At 37.5% G+C, this 18,365-nt stretch overlaps 1 protein-coding gene across 1 annotated transcript in view; it reads left to right on the forward strand.

The window, feature by feature from the left end:
- The first annotated feature begins 2,979 nt into the window (after nucleotides 1-2,979).
- Nucleotides 2,980-18,365, forward strand: part of ZNF804A (zinc finger protein 804A) — a 285,533-nt gene continuing 270,147 nt past the window's right edge. Inside the window, exon 1 of the mRNA XM_042997382.1 lies at nucleotides 2,980-3,090. Coding sequence (XP_042853316.1) covers nucleotides 2,980-3,090 — 111 coding nt within the window. The remainder of the gene's footprint in view (nucleotides 3,091-18,365) is intronic.

The following is an 18,365-nucleotide window of genomic DNA, read 5'->3' on the forward strand; positions in this document are numbered from 1 at the left end:
TAAGTGGCAAAAGTAGACATTTCTGAAAGTGAAGTGACCCTCCATAGATTATTAAGATACTTTATTTATTAGAATGATATATATGTATCATAAGATATTCACTTATATATTATATTTATGATATATATGCTATATAAACAGCTACTAGAAATACAATGTGACTTTCCATATAAATGATATTATGTTACCTGGGACGATTCCTATAAATGTTCCTGTTTCCTGAACTGGAAATTCAGCTTCATGATGTAGATAAAGATATGACCATTTTTTTAGAAGTATTTTTCGAGGGAAATATTTCAAAAAAAACTAGCTTAGATTACTATGACTTGCACACACAAGAAAACTATATTATCTGATTCTTTCACATAGAAAGCATCTTCCATTTCCTAAGGAGATGCCTTACTATGGTTCAGTAATAAAGAAGATTTTTATCTCTTGTCTAATAACTGAAAGTTTTGAAAACTTCAGAACATGTAATAAAAATCATACAGGTCATTAATTGTTCCCAAAATGATATGTACAGAGAATGCCTGCATCCTCAAAATATAAATGAAAAATAGCTGTAATGATAGGTGGCAAAATGAGTTTAATTTCCACACAATATTTAGTGCATATCACTTATTTTTTCCTAATAGAATTATGTTCACACTGAATTCTAACAAATTATTAGGTGATCTGTTTCATTGAGTATATAAGTTTTGGAAATTCTTGCTCTCTTTTTCTCCCAAGACTTCCAGACTCCCCCAAGTGGATATCTGAGAAATTTAGCCAATACCTCTAAATAACTGTGACACTTCATAATGAGCTATGATCAATCCACATCAACTTTTTTTTTTCCTTCTTTGTTTGAACTGAAGCATGGCACATGGGGAATTTCCCTTAGATAAATCTAGCACTCCCCTCTTCTATCCCTGTAAGTTATAATTTACTCACATGATTATTGCCTCTCTTATTATAAACACTCTTTTTCTCTCCCTTCTCTTCCTCTTTCAAAGAGTGATATCAAACTGGCAGATTCATTTACGGACCATATTGTAGTTTGCAGAATCATTGCTGTATAAAATGCTATCTGTGGGATACCCAGAATGGAATGCCTTGAAATCTTGACCTTCAAATAAACAAGATAAACACAGGTTGTATCAAAGTGCAGTTTGCGCTGACATAGGAGCATCAGAATGTCTGGAATCTGCTTTAACCAATTAAGCCATTCAAGGCTAGAGGAAAATAAAGCCTTCAGCAAATCCATTGAAGGCACCATCTCCCAGCATCCCACCGCCTGCGATCGATCTTTTTTAAGTGCGGACTAATGAGTCGTATATATACCTGATGGGATGCTCTCACCCTACCACCTCAGAGGAGTTAAACTTACACAAAGAGAGAATCAACTGGGTGAGAGGCAGGGTGGGAGGGCACATCCAGGCGGATGGCTGCCTTGGCCCCTTAAAAACCAGCCTGATGGTCCGTCCTCAGGGAACGCAGCAGACCCCCATCCCCTACTTTCCATAACGAACCCATTAGTTCCTTTGCAGGAGATTTTCCATTCAGGTCGCTTCTAGGGCAAACGCTTTTTGTTCGCTAGCACTCTGTGGTGGGTGGGAAAAGAACTATAGAGAAATGCAAAGCAGGGCTCGTGGCAGCAGCTTCTTTGCGGCAAAGCATCCCTTTCCGTTCAGCTTTGGCAATTTAGGAAGAACCGAGCTTCTCGGGGGAGATGGGTGAGGGGGGACGCCAGGTCCAGGAACACATTAACCAAGAGTCCCTGTTTTTACCTTCTATCCACTTCCACTCACATCGCCACAACTACCCCGCCCCCCCCACCCCCCCACCGCGGCCAGCACCCACCTCCCAAACTACCAACACAAACACTTGTGATCTCTACAAACGAGTGGTGGGGGTGGTGGGGGTGGGTGGGGAACATTTTCTTTCTCTAAGGTTCTGAACAGGATCCAGCCTCTACCCTAAAAATACATTAAAAACAAATAAAATCAAATAAGCCAAACCCAATGGGTCGCAACTATCGAGAGAGAGAGAGAGAGAGAGAGAGAGAGAGAGAGAGAGAGAAGCAGCTGCTGGCACCTGCCTGGATCCGCTGCAGTTGGAAGCGGTTGGCTTTGGTACTGAATTATTAATTTATTTATCCCCCCTCCCCCCCTCCCCCCACTCCCCACTGGCAGGCAAGAAATCTCCGTCTCTTCATTTTCCCCTCCGCCCCCACCTTAGAGGAGTCTCCCACTTGTCAGTCGCGGGTCGCTCTGCCGCCCGCCCGCGGTGGCCGTCGCGTCCCTGGCCCTCGGCGGCCGCGGCGCCGCGCGGGGGGCGTCCCGCTCGCTGGGCGCTCCCACTCGCGCCCGGACCCGCGCGGCCGTGGGTCCCGGCGGCGGCGGCGGCGGCGGCGGCGGCGGGGGGAGGGCGAGGGGGAGGCAGCGGGTGACAGATGTACTCCTCTGACAGCTCTCAGTATCAGCCCAGTGGCTCCCTGCCATTGGCTCAGTGCAATGGACCGGCAACGCCGCTCACTATAATAACACTCATGCCTGCCAGCAGCAGCAACTCCGAGTGCGGGCGCCGCGCGCGGGGGATGCTGCCGCCACCGCCGCCGCCGCTGCCGCTCGGGCGGCTCCCGCTGCCCGGCTCCGCTCGGCCGCCGCGCCGGCACTGACTCCGGCTCCCCCGCTCGGTCCCGCCGCCCGGCCGGCCCCTCCCAGCCCGCGATCCTCCCGCGGGGCGCGTCGCCCCGAGGCGAATTAGCAGAGAAAGAGCCGGAGAGGGGGAGCGCCGAGAGCATGCGGAGGCGGAGGCGCCTGGGCGCGCTCGGCACAGGGCTGTAGTGGGTCTGTCTCCCCGCGGCGGGCGAGAGAGGCGGCGGTGCGCCCTCGCGCCGGGTCCCCAGCCCACCCTGCCCGGGCTCCAGCGCGCTGCGGCTGCGGGCGCGAGGTGCATGGAAGCGGCGGCTGCGGTGGAGGAGGCGGCGGCTGCCCCATGGAGTGTTACTACATTGTCATCAGCTCCACGCATCTCAGCAACGGACACTTTCGCAACATCAAGGGAGTTTTCCGGGGCCCTCTCAGCAAGAACGGAAACAAAACTCTGGTAATAGCTTGTTTCCCTCTCTCGCTCTCTCTCTCTCTCTCGCCCCCCCCCCCCCAAGAGGGCATTTGGACATTTGGAGGATTGAGGTTACCGTGAGATTTTGGAGGTGTCGCGATTCAGTTTGGTTTATAATATATTAATGGATCTGTCTTGTGGGGGTGGGGTGAGAATTAGAGGTAGAAAAACGCTGGAATCTTGAGGAAGCTGGGATCCATGGCTTTGGTTGACACTTCGACGATGCTCTGGACTCCCAGCACCTCACTCCATAATGCTGGAGGTTACCAGAACGTCTCCTCATTTGAAGCAAACTGTGTCAACAGGACCTTCTTTTATTATTTATTTATTTATTTATTTATTTATTTATTTATTTAGAAAAGAGAAGGGCCCTAACCCCGAGTGACCCTCTCACATCTTTTGGCTTAGGAAGCTGAAGGTGAATGGGGATGTGGGTGTCTCCGATGGAAGCAGGGAACCATGTGACTGGTGGCGCGGAGTAAGTGGCGGGATTGAGTGATGGTCTCCAGAGGAGTTCGTATTTCGGCTGTCTCCTGAAGGACTGGCAGCAAACTTCTCTAGTGAGGAGTTGTCGGTACTAAGCTTAACAGAGGGACTCCAGAACCCCACATCGTCCACTTTAAGCTGTTCACTCAAAAGAGGTTGGAGAGAAGTGTGAAGGGCGAGCACTATGTCACAATAAGAGCCACTAGGAAACATGCCAGACAAGCAGAACCCATGCAGTTGCTGGGAGGTTCTCACTGGACCACAGAGCTTCATCTTTCAGCGTCCTAGTAGGAAGAGTACTTCTGATTGGTGGTAGAGGATGTGCTGAGCATTGAGATAGTGCAGGGTGATAGCTCTTACTTTTTCTTCCAGATCCCCTGTTAGCTACAAAACCTCCTTGCCTGACTGACTCGCATGTATTGTATCTTCTGAGAAGTGTACACTTCAAAAAGATACAAAAGGAAGTAGAGGAAAGGCTTCTTAAGGCTAAGTTCTGCAAGGAGAGCAGAGCTAGAGTAAGGGGGTAATATGCAAATGTATGTATCACTAAAGTCTGGGTCCCCTTTTTTTTTTTACAAAGTTGTTACTGAGCCTGAGAAGGTGGAATAGGAGAAGTTTAAGGACAGACTCATTTATTCCGAAAGTAAATACAGTATTCTTAATCTCCTTTTCTTTGCATATTTTAAAATATGATTCTACGTGATTTTTTTAAAGCGATGGGATATTTTCCAAAAATGAAAAGTTCTCTTCTAAAGTTTTAGATGAATTCTGGTATTCATTCATTTAAATGAATTCTGGTGTTGATATTATACACTTAATCTTTTTTCTTTTTTTCCTGTGAATCTATTGGAATCCTCCTCTCAGATTTTTAAGATGCAAAGAAGCAGGGTTATTTTGTTGCTTTTATTGTTGTGGTGTTGAACAAAAGAAAGTGAAAATACTCTTCTAGGGTCTTCCTTAGTGGAGTATTATGCAGACCAGTAGGCAAAGGCTAAGGGAATTATTGAAATTGTTTTGGTTCTCATTACTTTCTTAAATAACTCACTGTGTGGGAAGATAAATATTTTGGCGTGGGGGGGGGACTCTTCAATTTAAAGGAAGTGTGCATCAGTTTGTTTTTTAAATCAAGTTTTACTTGTGGGGAAAAAGCAAATTTACTGAACAAGATCTTTATACTTACAATAATGGTGTAAGTAAACACACACACACAGTAGAATTCATTAAAAAAAAAAAAAGTTGCCAACCCTGAACTTGTTAAAATTCTGATAATCTTGATTTCTTAAGTCAACTTTGGGTTCTAGTGGTGGTTCAATTTGCCTATGCTGATTTGTTTGTTGTGGGTTTGGAGCTGAGCCATTCATTATCATTCATATTGACAAAAGATAGGTTAAAGTCTAGATTTGCCAGTGTAAGTTTGGGATTAAAATGGGTGTTAAAAAGCAGCTATCTAAATGAGATGAATAAATCTAAATATGGGCAAATGTTGGAGCATAAGCTGGAATAAGAAGGATTAGAAATTGCTCTTATATTTCTCTTAGTTATAGTAAAAGGACTTACAAGGATTTAGTAGCTAATCCTTCCAGATTGTGTTTATAAACTGCCCAAATATGTGTAAGAGATTTACACTGAATAAAATTAGGTATATTTTCATATATGGTCCAACTATATTTGAAACTATTACCTTACAACATAATATATGTCAAACATTTGTTTTCTATATGTGTTCCTAGGATTTTGTTATTAAGGAGAATGAGATTTATGCCTGCCTTTAAGTATAACAGAAGAGATGTAAACATACTCATAAATGAATGTTTTTAATTAAATAGCTATCAATATTTACCTAAAAATGTATTCTTTACAACATATAGGATACTATGAGAACTTAGTATAAACTAAAAGGTACTATAAGCTAAGTTCAGAAAACTGAACCTCAAAGTTCTCAGAATTAGGAACCTTAAGAAAAAACACAAATATTCTCTTAAAAATGTATGTGTACTACATTTTGAATATTTTCAGCTCAGAATTTGTGGTATTACTTTTTAATACCAGTTTCATAGTGTAAAAACTATGAGAGCATTTTTTACTTTCTTGTCTATTTGACTTTAGCATATTTTGAATTTTGCCTTTAAAACATCATCACATTTTTGCATTTTGATATATGTATTAAGTTAAAAGAATTTTAATATTTCACTTTTTCTTATTTCAGGAAAGCACACTTAAAACCATTCAGGTAAAAAGTACTTAGACTTTACCAAAGACATTCCAAATATTTTCAATTACTGAATAACCTAATGGATATTCTGAACATTTTTTTTAATTCATATTTTTAAAAGATTTTATAATCTTCAAAAAATATTGAACAATTTAAGATAAGCAATAACTGTTAATACAGTGTTATTTCATGAATTAAAAGTTACTTATGTGATAAGGGTACCTCAGGCTTCAGTGACACTGATTAATTGCTTTAGCCCTAAAATCCAGAATGTAATCCTCCTACTTAAACTGAGGAGATTCTCAAAATGTACAGTCTTCCCATAGATCATATTATTCACTCATACATACAATTTTGAAAAGATACTTAGAGATCAAGGCTGCTGTTAATCTTGACGTTATTTCTGAGCTTTCTAATACATTCCTCTTGACAATTTTAACTGAAAATATATAAATGTTCATTTTGCAGCGTCTTACAAGCAAAGAGAAAGGTCATTTCAATTGTCATGATTTCTGTTATAAATATTATCGTATCTGTGAGATAGCTTTAATTCCATGGAATAAGAGATAAACTAATATTTTATTAGTGCTGCAGGATATGTCTGAAAACTTATATAATTTAGTGGCAATGAATAAAGTTTACCATCCCTGTATCTTCATTCTTTTTCCTTAGATTATCCCTTAGATAGAACTATTGTGTATAAAATTATTTATTGGATATGCTGATGTTTTTTTTCAATTGTGCCACAAAATTTATTTTCCCTAATTATATATTTAAAAACTTTTAATGTAAAATATTTAAATATATATTTTTCACATAATTTAAATATATGTTTGTTCACTTTTAATATGAAATTTGGAACTTTGGAAATCATTACTAATTTGTTCATTACATTTTATTAGTCAGCATTTTTTATCTCATAAGAGTATTATGTCTATTTTACTGACTGTGGAATTCAGAAGAAAATGGTGGTCATACAGTAAATCAATATTATAATCTCAATTTCCTAATTCCAGACATATTTCCTTTATAATCTAGATACTAAATTAAGGGGTTCCATAGGAATTGGTGTGTTTATATCCACACTGATAAAGAGATGGTGTAGGTGTTATCTGTTGTTTGAAGGTACCCTCCTTTTCCACTCACCTTCAGCTGTGGAGAAATAGATTCACAGAATAATTTGAATTCAAATATATTTTAAGTCTCATCCCCCAATATGCTAACATCAATGTTTTCTGTCTGGCCTAAGCTCTGTTTCTGTAGGCTGTCCTTCTTTTCAAATATATTAAGTACCATATTTGGCAGGAGAAGAAGTATTGATTTATTAATCGGTTCTCAACATGTTTGTTATTTAATTCATTTAGATTTATTGAGATACCTCAGTTGTAAAGCACTATTCTAGGCACCACCAGCTCTGTGCGAAGCATCATGTGTTAAATATTATGCATTAAGATGTATTCATGTACGCTCCTGTTCATTTTGAATGTGTTGAAAAAATACTCATATATTTTGACATGTTTGCAGGTTTCTTGTCACTCAGGACGTTTTCATATGTATTCATTTTGAAAAGAATGAAAAATTCTGGGTTTTTTCCTTTGTGTATACAGGAACTCACTAAAATTAGGAAAGTCTTTGAAATATATTCTTAGGGCCTTTTGTTCTAATTATCATTATCTAATATAGCATTATTATTCATGTCATCTCCTTACACATTTCTATATCTCCTAGGGAATGTAATTTAAAAGGTTTCTCCACTCATTGAAACCCACTTATGTAGCACATTTAATATTGTGCATAAGACTAGAGAGACTAGTTGTTGAATTAGTGCTGATGAAAAATTACCATTGTTGGGTTGATATCCTCAAGAAAGGTCAGGGATGAGGGTGGTTTAGAGTGCTGTCTTAGGATATTCCCAAACTTTCCTCTTTATAAACTTGTTCACATAATTAGTCCGTGATTTATTCTTCCAAATTTCTTTTAAACTATTATATATTCAGGATCAAAGACCATCTTGTGTCTCACTTTTCTGAACTGAAGGTGTCATATATTCTTTGCTATATTTATTTTTTTATTGTAGCAAAATCTTTACAAGTGTGCATTTTTACAACACATTTTTCAAGTAAGGAAAATAACTTATAATTGAATTATTGATATTATGACCTACTTATGACCTATTCATAAACAAACAATATTTTAAGGCCAACATTATCAAGTAATACCCTGATACTGACATAGCTTTGTTAGTGCGTTAAATACTAATCGAGTTATTTTTGAAAGCTGAAATTCAAATAGTGATATAATATCTTATCATCACTTCTCAGTTCCTCACCAATATTTTCTAGGTTATTGATGACTGCAATTAACATTTTTACTGAAAATACAGATCAACAAGAGCCTTGGGGATCACCTAGTCCAAGGTCTCCTATGGCTGTAGTCAGGGCCAAATTCAGGCTGACGTAGTTTGTTTAATGTGCACTGTGTTTAAAAATATTTGAGTTTAAATGTCATTCAAAGAAAAATGCACTTTGCTGTCTACACTGCTCTTCGCTGCTACGTAGGTTTTTCACTTACTTGCATTACCTTCCTGACAAGTGAAGGCACTTGAATTTCTCACTCCTTGTTTAGTCTGAGAACCAAATTTTACATATGGGGAGAGAAACGTTTTCATCATTCTGCATGTGCCCTTTGTTGTACCAACTAGTAGGTAGATAATTCTCTTCAAAAAGTTTTGGCATGTTCGTATTTTTATAGTATCTATTTGCTATGTATTGGTTGAGCTACTTAAAAGTATTCTCCAGATCATACATCTAGGAATGTTATCACAATAAAGAAATATGTGGATTTGAGGGTGATGCATTTTAGAATTGCAAATTTTGCTCAGGCTGTAGGTATCTTTTTGGTAATTTCTTGGTTTGGGTTCTTTTAAAAATTAATATTGAATATAACTTTATTCTTTATATTTTTAATAAACATGTTTAGTTAATGTAACATATTTGGAAAATAGTTTTTTCAAAAGCATTATGCATGGGGGAAATAATATTTTTAATAATTGTAATGATAGCTCAATGTTGAAATAGTTTCCTTCAGTGACCCTGAGATATTACCATTTTAGGCAATGGCTGTATATTTGGAGTTTTAGTAATCCTTCTAGAAAGAAAAACGATAGCAGTTTTAATCTGTGGTGTACTGCGGCCAATATTCATGAAGAAATATGTCTATCACTTTTTTATATTGCTAACTACAAAAAATAAGAAATATCATTTCATTAATTTTTCTTTCTAAAAATTTTAGCCTGAAACCACCTGATCTATTTTATCTCATTTTAAATTATTCTTTGGTTCTGAGGAACTACTTACCACTTAGATATTACATTATGATGGTGTTTTCAACTAGCAAGGTTTCATTAACTTTATAAATGTATTACAGTACACTTTCTATCACAGTATAAGATAAAATGGGGTAATAAATAATTAAAACTTAATCCTAGTTGTCAAAGTAAACAAAATCCATTACCTGATGTAGTACTCTGGACTCTTTCATAATGGTTTGACACCATTAGAAGAAAGTCATATACTTTTGTAAATATAAGAACATTAAATGTATTAAATACTTATGATGACAATGCCATATTCAAATTATAAGAAAATATTATTTTTCTTAAATAGCTTTAGAAAAATGACCTTTGTGGTATTTCATAGCTAGCTTTATGTGTCAACCAGAATAGCATTCAATTATTTAATCAAACACTAATCTTGTTGCTGTGAAGATATTTTGTAGATGTGGTTAATGTCTACAATTCTTTGACTTTAAATCAAAGAAATTAACCTAAACAAATGTGCATGGGTCTCATGCAATCAGTTGAAAGGCTATTAGAGCAGAAACTGAGGTTTCCCGGAGAAAAAATTTTGCTTCAGGACTGCAGCAACAAATTCTGCCTTGAGTTTCCAGGCTACTGGCCTGATCTGCAGACCCACAATCACACAGTCAATTCCTAATTCCCTAGCATATTAACCTATCTATCTGCCTGTCTGTCTGGCTATCTGTCTCTCCTATTAGTTCTGTTTATCTGGAGAACCCTGACTGATATATAGAGGATCAGTTTATTACAACTCTTTTACAATAAGGCAACTCAATATTTGAAATACAAATCATATTTGGATTTAATAGGAAATGGGTGAAATTGACATTTTAAAACTATTTAGGTTTAAAATTGATTGACCTCATTGTGGAATGTTTCTGTTCCCTTACAAAAAATTATAATAATTTTATTTTATATCTTTGCCTGGATTACAATCTATCCGCCATCAATCCCTCTGCTTCCCCCCCAAAAAAAAAAACTTTTATAACTATGTAAAATATAGTTATTTTTATCTATTCAGCTCCAACAGATAGTCACACATGCACTTATTGTATCTGGAGAAAATCAGGCTATCTTTAAAAATTTTTTTTAATGTTTTTATTTTATTTTGAGACAGATACAGAGCATGAGCAGGGGAGGGACAGAGACAGAGGGAGACACAGAATCCAAAGCAGGCTCCAGACTCTGTGCGGACAGAACATGGGGCTCGAACTTACGGACTGTGAGATCGTGACCTGAGCTGAAGTCGGACGCTTAACTGACTGAGCCACCCAGGCGCCCCAAGAAAATCAGGCTATCTTTAAATGAGAAAATATTTTAATCCTAATATCAAGAGTGTATTATTTGGTAGGCAGAATTTAAGAAAACAGTCTTCAAAGGGGGCTATGTAAAATGAAGGACTTAGTTTTAAAAAACAAAAATGTTTTCATAAAAATATATAGAATGCAGTGAATGCCCCTCCAGCTGAAACAACTAGAAACACAATTGTAGTTGAACCAAGTTGGACATATTGGTACTTGCGGGAAAGAAGATAAAGTGCACACTACGGGGAACCTTGGTACATCTCATGAAGAAGGAATAAGGAATCATTTTATAGGATTTGAGATTGGGTAAAGTGATTTTGTAGAGCTTTGATTAAAGCACTGTTTTATTCTGGATACCATAAGAAAGGAGGGTGAATTCTATAATTGGTTCTCTTAGTACTTTTTATCCAGGAGGCAAGGACAGAGTGGGGGTAAAGCTGTAACTGGCAAAAAAGCAGCTTTTGCTCGTGTCGGCTGGCAGATGAGGATGTTTGGTAACAAAAACAGTGTTTGTTTTGTCTGCCCTCAAACATGATTGCTGAGTGGTCTTGTGTTTTCTGTTCCATCAAGCTCAGAGACGACCTTGCCTGATGTTAGTGGGCTGGGAAACTCTTCCTGTTTGATAAGATAATACCCACTCTCAGATCCAGATAAACTCCTACCCGACAGTTCCCAATGACTGCTTTTTTCTTTCTCAGATACGACATGAGAATGGATAGTTGCAAACAGGTGGGAGGCAAGGCCATTAGCGAAGATAATTTCAAGGAAATGACTTCCAAAGTTGGGGACTTTTAGGGAGGAGGGAGGAAAGGAGAACGGTCAAGAATTATCAAGGTGGAGGGGCACTTGGGCTGCTCGTGGGTTGAGCATCCGACTTCAGCTCAGGTCATAATCTTGCAGTTCAAGCCCCACACTGAGCTCACTGCTGTCAGTGTGAAGCCAGTTTGGATCCTCTGTCCCTGTCTCCCTGACCCTCCCCAACTTGCACTCTCTCAAAAATAAATAAATATTGAGGCACCTGGTGGCTGAGTCAGTTGAACATCTGACTTCGGCTCAGGTCATGATTTCGCAGTTTGTTGGTTCAAGTCCCTCATTTGGCTCTGTGCTGACAGCTCGGAGCCTGGAGTCTGCTTTGCATTTTATGTCTCCCTCTCTCTCTGCCCCTCCCGTGTTCACGCTCTGTTTCTCTCTGCCTCTCAAAAATAAATCAACATGAAAAAATATTCTAAAAAATAATAAATAAACATTAAAAAGTAGTTATCAGGGTGGAACAAGAAGGACATGTGTCTTGCACTGGCACATTAATATGAGGATTTGGAAGATAAAACATCTACCCATCTCTTGAGATACAGGGGAATGTTTTCAAGAGAGACAGATCAGATGGATCAAAAAGTAAAGAGAAACTTCAATGGAAAGTCTAAAGCTAAAGAGATTTCACTGATAATAGGCATTTCAAAATTCAAGAAAGCACAGTCCAAGTGTTTTAGGACATGTGGAAATACAGAGAATTGTGCCATAAAAGAGGATATGAAATAATCACATGGAGATTAAAGTTTAGAGAATGAAGAATTTGGAAATTCTGGGCTTCTTGTGAAACTGACATTATTGAGAATACAGGGTAGGGTAAAATTGGTTTTGATAATCCCAGTACAGGTAGTAGTATCAGGGGAGTGGTGGAGGATAGCAGAGAGGTAGGGTTTCTATGGGGAGCACCCAGAGTTCCTGGGCTCATGTTTGATTCTTTCTGTGAGACTGAATTATACAGGGCTCCACTCTGAGCCTACTCTGAGCCTCAGAGCTTTCTCTTGGCCCGGCTGAAGTGTCATGGCAGAGGGACATGGTTAGTTCTAGTATGTAGATTTCCTCCCATATTCAGCTGCTGGAGATTTAAAGAACTAACAATAATTCAAAGGTTAATCCATCCAAATTGTGTTAACCCACACAAGCCTTGTTTGTGTCTTTCAGATAGGAAACTACATAATTCAATGTAGAGCAAGCAAATTTGGAGAGACTTTGGTACAGATCTGGAGCTCAGGGAGTTGTTAGGCACCTTAGATGGATTATGGAAAGCAGGAAAGTTTGGGACAATAAATTACTGGGAAAGAAGTTAAGACCAGTTGCTGAGAAGGAATGGGTTGAATGATGAGAGGTTTGTACTGAATTATTTTTCCTATAACTGGTCAAGAATAGAAAGAGGGGATAAAATATAGATTCTATCTTTGTTTAATGAAAACATCTCAAGTGACATAGTCCAGTGTCCTCCAAGTCCTCCACTGCCAGTGGAAATATCGTAAGGTTACCTTTCAAAACTTGATATTTAGCAAATCACCTCTTCTTGCTGAAATGAGACCAAGTACCTTCATTCTGGGAAGAGAATCACTGCTTTCACTCCATGATTATATTCTTGCATCCAGTTTAGCATGTCTTCATCAAAATACTCACTGCCATACTTACCCAGTGGTTAAAAGTATAAATACTTTATAACCAGATGGATCTGAGCTCAAATTCTGGAAATACCTCTGTATCAGTGTGTAGTGAGTGGAGTTGTTTGTGACCAAAACCCCAAATATCAACTCTGTATCTAATAGTGTTTTAATTATATATATATGTGTGTGTGTGTGTGTGTGTGTGTGTGTGTGTGAAAACTTCATGAACATATATATATATGTGTGTGTATATATATATATATATATATATACATATATAATATATTAAGCAGCTTAATAATTTCAAAGCCAAGGACTCTTTGATTTTATTTATATTTTTCCCACAGTTGTAAGGTGGTTACTGCTCCAGCCATCACATCTACATTCTAATCTAGAAAAAAATGAAATGAGTAAAGTAGGAAGAACAAAGTTGACAGTTCTTTTTAAAAAAAATTCCCACCCAACAGTGTTTGCTTATATCTCTTTTGATGGAACAATGTCACAGAACCACTACTAAGTGTAGGGAAGGATGAAAACATGATTTTTTAAAAACGTGATTAATTAAGCTGGGAACACATCACTAATCCCAATAAAAGCAGTGTTCTGTTAGTAAGAAAAAGAGATAATTGATGATACCCTAGAAGTCTACCACAACTAGTCACTGGCTTTATGACCTTGGTCAATTTCACCTCTCTCATTATAAATTATATTATGTTTAATGGAGTTGTTAATAATTCTTACCTAGAAAACACGTTGCAAATCAAATGAAAAGTAATTTGCCCAGGTTTGATACATAAGAAACTCTAAATGATGGTAACGATCATAAAATTTTGTATCATGAAACTCCGTACTCCTAAGAAGCTGACTCTTTAGAAAAATTTAGGATTTCTTTTAACTCTCTTCAATAATGATTAGCATAACTGATTCCCTTGCAAGGTCTTGGATCACTGCTGTTCTGGTGTTACAAAATTAATACTTACACTAGGGGGCGGCATAACATTTCCTCTTGCTCTTACATAGACCTGTATATAGTAAATAATCATGGATTAATAGATTTGTCAAATACAGTTATTACAGTTTTATTAGCCAAAAGTCACTTTAAAATTTCACTGACCAGGAAGTCAGTATGGTCATGTGACATAGGTGTGATGTATTTGCCCTATGCTCTATTTGTGTATTTCACCACGTAGTTATTTTCTACCTTAGTCACATGTGATGTATGTATCAAAATGGAGCTGACATGGAGTTGATGTCCAACTATACCTTACTAGACTATATTCCTGGCTGAAATTGTGTCAGTTTTCATCATTGAAGTTGATGTTTCTGAGTACTTTTAAGTATCTTCAACCAAATCATTTTGTGAAACTTAATGCCCAATTTATTTTAATGTCATAGTTAATATATAATTAAATTTGATGCACATTTTCATGGGATTAAATTATTAAGCAAAATAAAGGTGGACTGTGATGACCACTATTTGTTGACACAAGAATAGCTAAAACACGAAATAAATAATATTTGAAATTGTGAAATCTATCATTTATTGCATTATTGCCACAAGTCACATTACAGGAAAATAGTTGAAAAATGTCTGAGACTCAAATTTCCCACTTTTATTAAAATTCAATGGAATTTCCTCCATACAAATTGGGATTACTTTTCTTAGAGAAAATGTACAGATTGCATAAAATAACACAAACTGTTCTATTTGTTACTAATCACTGTGAAATTATTGATGTAACATGAAAGATGCAATTTTTATGGATCAAGACTTGGAGGAGTTTGATAGTATGATACATGCTGCTACTCAAAAACTCAAAAGGCTATTTTCAGGTAGGGTGATACTAAAAAAATTTCTGATGTAGCATATTCCATATTGCTGTCCTGGAGACCCACATTTTTAAAAAAAATTTTTAATGTTTTTTTTTAATGTATTCTTGAGAGAGAGAGAGAGACAGATCATGAGTGAGGGAGGGGCAGAGAGAGAGAGGGACACATAATCTGAAGCAGACTCCAGGCTCTGGGCTGTTGCTGTCCTGGAGACCCACATTTAAGACAATCTATTACCATCCCATTTCACGGTAAAGGGTTATGAAGTAACTAATAGTAGTAGTGGTAATAATAATCATAGTAATAATAATGACAATAATAATAAAACAATTTGTTCCACTTTGTACAGTGCATAGCATAGCTCTAAGCATAATTTGATAATGTAAGGAAAAAAATTGGAAACTAAGGATATTGTTTACTTATAGTGTTAAATTGGTCTAATTAAAATACTGTATCAATTCAATTAATATATGCTATAGTCACTAATTGTTATCCTTCCAGGCACTAAACATGCCAACTATTTTGACACATTAATAAAGTGCTAATACAATCCTATCAACTATTGAAACTATAGACTATGTGAGATATTCTTCTCTTTTCTTTCAGCACCCCACATAAGTGTAGTATCTGTTCACGGACACAGGCAAAATAGGCATGCACACATGGAAAAATCATTCTTTGTCTCCTCTCTCACCACCCTCTTGCTACACCCCCACCGTAGTCCAGAGAAGCAGAGAAGATATTGTTACTCTAGTTTTAGTCTGTCTGCATGTTTGTTTCTCAGGAAGTACATGTAATTCTACTAACAGTTTTGGCCAGCCTAGGGATCAAAAAAATTATTTAGTTGAAAAGTAATTAAGAACTCCACTTCCCCCCTACCTCAGCCAATGAATATAATAGCAGAGGTCTGAAAATAACAGTGGTAATATTTTGGGAAATCTGAAGTAAGCTGATGGCCAAAGTTCCACTGGATGACCACAATCCTAGGAATTAAAAACAAATAGAAAGAAGGAAGGGGAAAAGGAGGGTTGGAGTGAGGGAAAAGAAGAGTAAAGAAAGTTAGGCAGTTCTTGGGCAGTTAAGAAGACTGTAAACTGATATAAGAAGATGTATCAATTTAAATAACTGGATGATGGTCCATCCAGATTTGGCTGGGATAATCGCAGCTAAGGCTGTTGTCTTAGAATGCTTAATAATGGTACTACCTTTACCTCTCTGATTTGGATGATAAACTGTATGAGAATCCTTTAAATGTAGAAACCTCCACAGTGATGGGAATCAGTTTGAAATGATTTCCTGTTCTCTAAACTGGCTGAAGTTCTGCATTACTTTAGGATTTGTAGATTCCTGCGAGAATGCTATCTCCAGATGATGACATTAATATAGTACTTGGCTAGTTTTTCAACAACCCTAAGCCTTGTTGTTGTTTCAACAACCCTAAGCCTCAATGATGAAAGGAATGCTGTTATTCTTTTTCCCAGTTTGGGTGTAGCTGCATGATGGACAAAGGGTTATTCAGAGGCAGGGCACAGGCACAGGGTCACTAAGAGGTCATCTGTGGCAGATGCAGTAAAGAGGAGAACACTGAGTGTCCAGTGGCTGTGTGTGAGCCAAGCCTTGTCAGTGGAGAGTCCCTGGGGCTCATGAGCCAGCTGCATTGTTCCAAACTATTTAGTGGAAGAATTTTGCCCAAGCCAATTTTGGTTCCTCAACAAGACTCATTCAACAAGGTCACCTTTGAATCTGTCAGCTACCTAATACTCTTCCAATACATGTATTTTATGCTTCATGTAATGAGTTAATTTTGGTTATTTTTAGCTGAGAGACCTGACTAGAATTTAGGACGACTGTGGAATTGGCAATTTTTTTCAAGGACATGAGTACTGTGCTGGGTTTTATATCTAAAGAGTTTTGACAGTGTTCACTCCCTCCTTTGCTTCTCATCAGTCCCCTTGATGGTTTTCTATAGTGAAAGGTATTCAGCCTCTGGAATGAGATTTAGGTTTGAATTCTGGCAATGTAACCTGGGCCAGGCATTTTTCCTCTTTTAGGTTAGGTTTTTTATCTATACAACATAACAAAATTGTAGTTCATTTAGTCCCTGCTATATACCAGGTGTTATTTGAAACATGTTATGTAAATCATATGTAATTACTGTTGAAATGCTTTAAGATGGGTATGCATGAACAGGATTATTGTAATGATTAAATAACATAAGGGGATTCTCTACTTCAGAGTCTGATGATATACAATAAAAGCTATTGTTATTTTTGCCAATATTGATATCTTAAATAAGGCCCATCCTTCCTCCTTTCTGAAGCTGATACAAGGTCTTGTGCTTTTCAGATAGAACATGAGGGATGCCAAATGAATAATATTTATTGTAGGTGCTATAGGGAATCCTGTGAAAAATAAGCCAGGAAATTGATCATAAAATTTAGCACCTATATATGACCTATGAGAGGATTATCTAGTTTATTCTATGCAGGAAAACTGAAGTTCTCTGGTGTACAGATTTCAGACTAGATGATCATACTTGTTACCTGAAGATGTAGAAAATGCAACATCCTGGACTTCACTTAGTATCTATGCTTAGGGTCCATATCTATCGTTGCTTGATTTCAACCGACTTGTTCCAGAAGGACACTTGGATGTCACACACTCATATTTGACATGAGAAACGAGACTCTGTTCTTCTTCTTTCTTAGGTTCTCTGCCCAACACTTCTCCTCATCCCACTTCGCCCCCAAATAGAACCTTTAGAAAGCTGGCAGAAATGCATGTTTCATTGTAAGGAAAAATGAAATTTAGAAAAGGTTTAGTTAGAATATAAGGACATAATCTTAAAATTCGATAGAGTCTAACCTCTACAGAACAGATGAAGATGTAAAACTTCATGTTGTAAGCAGAAAATAATCTAGTTCTAGCTTCAGCCTCATGAGACAATTTAGTTAACTTAGCCAATTTCCTTTTCAACCATGCTTTCATGAAGCATGAAGAAATTAGAAGTAATAATCCATATCATAGTATTTAAGAATTTTCAATGTATGCTATTTTCTTCATTCATTGTGTTGAACTACAAAGCAAATGGTTGAGCTAATAGTAAACATCAGGTAATTTACAACATAAAAGACATAAGGGTGAATAACTTCATGAAATGTTGGGTGATAGTCGGTATTTTCATGAAAAGTATGTGGAGGATTTAACAGTGCTAGCTTGGATTTATAAATAAAATCTTATATGCTAATTATATTCTTATTAAATCATATGATATATCTCAATTACCTTTGGTATTAAAATTATTTTATTTTAAAATTTGGTGCAGGTACTGGTTGTTATGTGTAAGTGATGAATCACTAAATTCTACTCCCGAAACCAATATTGCACTATATGTTAACTAACTGGAATTTAAATAAAAACTTGAGAGGTACCTGGGTGGTTCAATCTGTTAAGCGTCTAACTCAATTTCAGTTCAGGTCATGATCTCACGGTTTGTGAAATCGAGGTCTGAATCAGGCTCTGTGGTGACAGCACAGAGCCTGCTTGGGATTCTCTCTCTCCCTCTCTACCCCTCCCCGACTTGCATGCTTGCTCTCTCTCTCAAAATAAATAAATATACATTTAAAAATTAAAAAAATAAATTT

Source organism: Panthera tigris, chromosome C1 (assembly GCF_018350195.1).
Source record: "Panthera tigris isolate Pti1 chromosome C1, P.tigris_Pti1_mat1.1, whole genome shotgun sequence".
NCBI classification, from domain to species: Eukaryota; Metazoa; Chordata; class Mammalia; order Carnivora; family Felidae; genus Panthera; species Panthera tigris.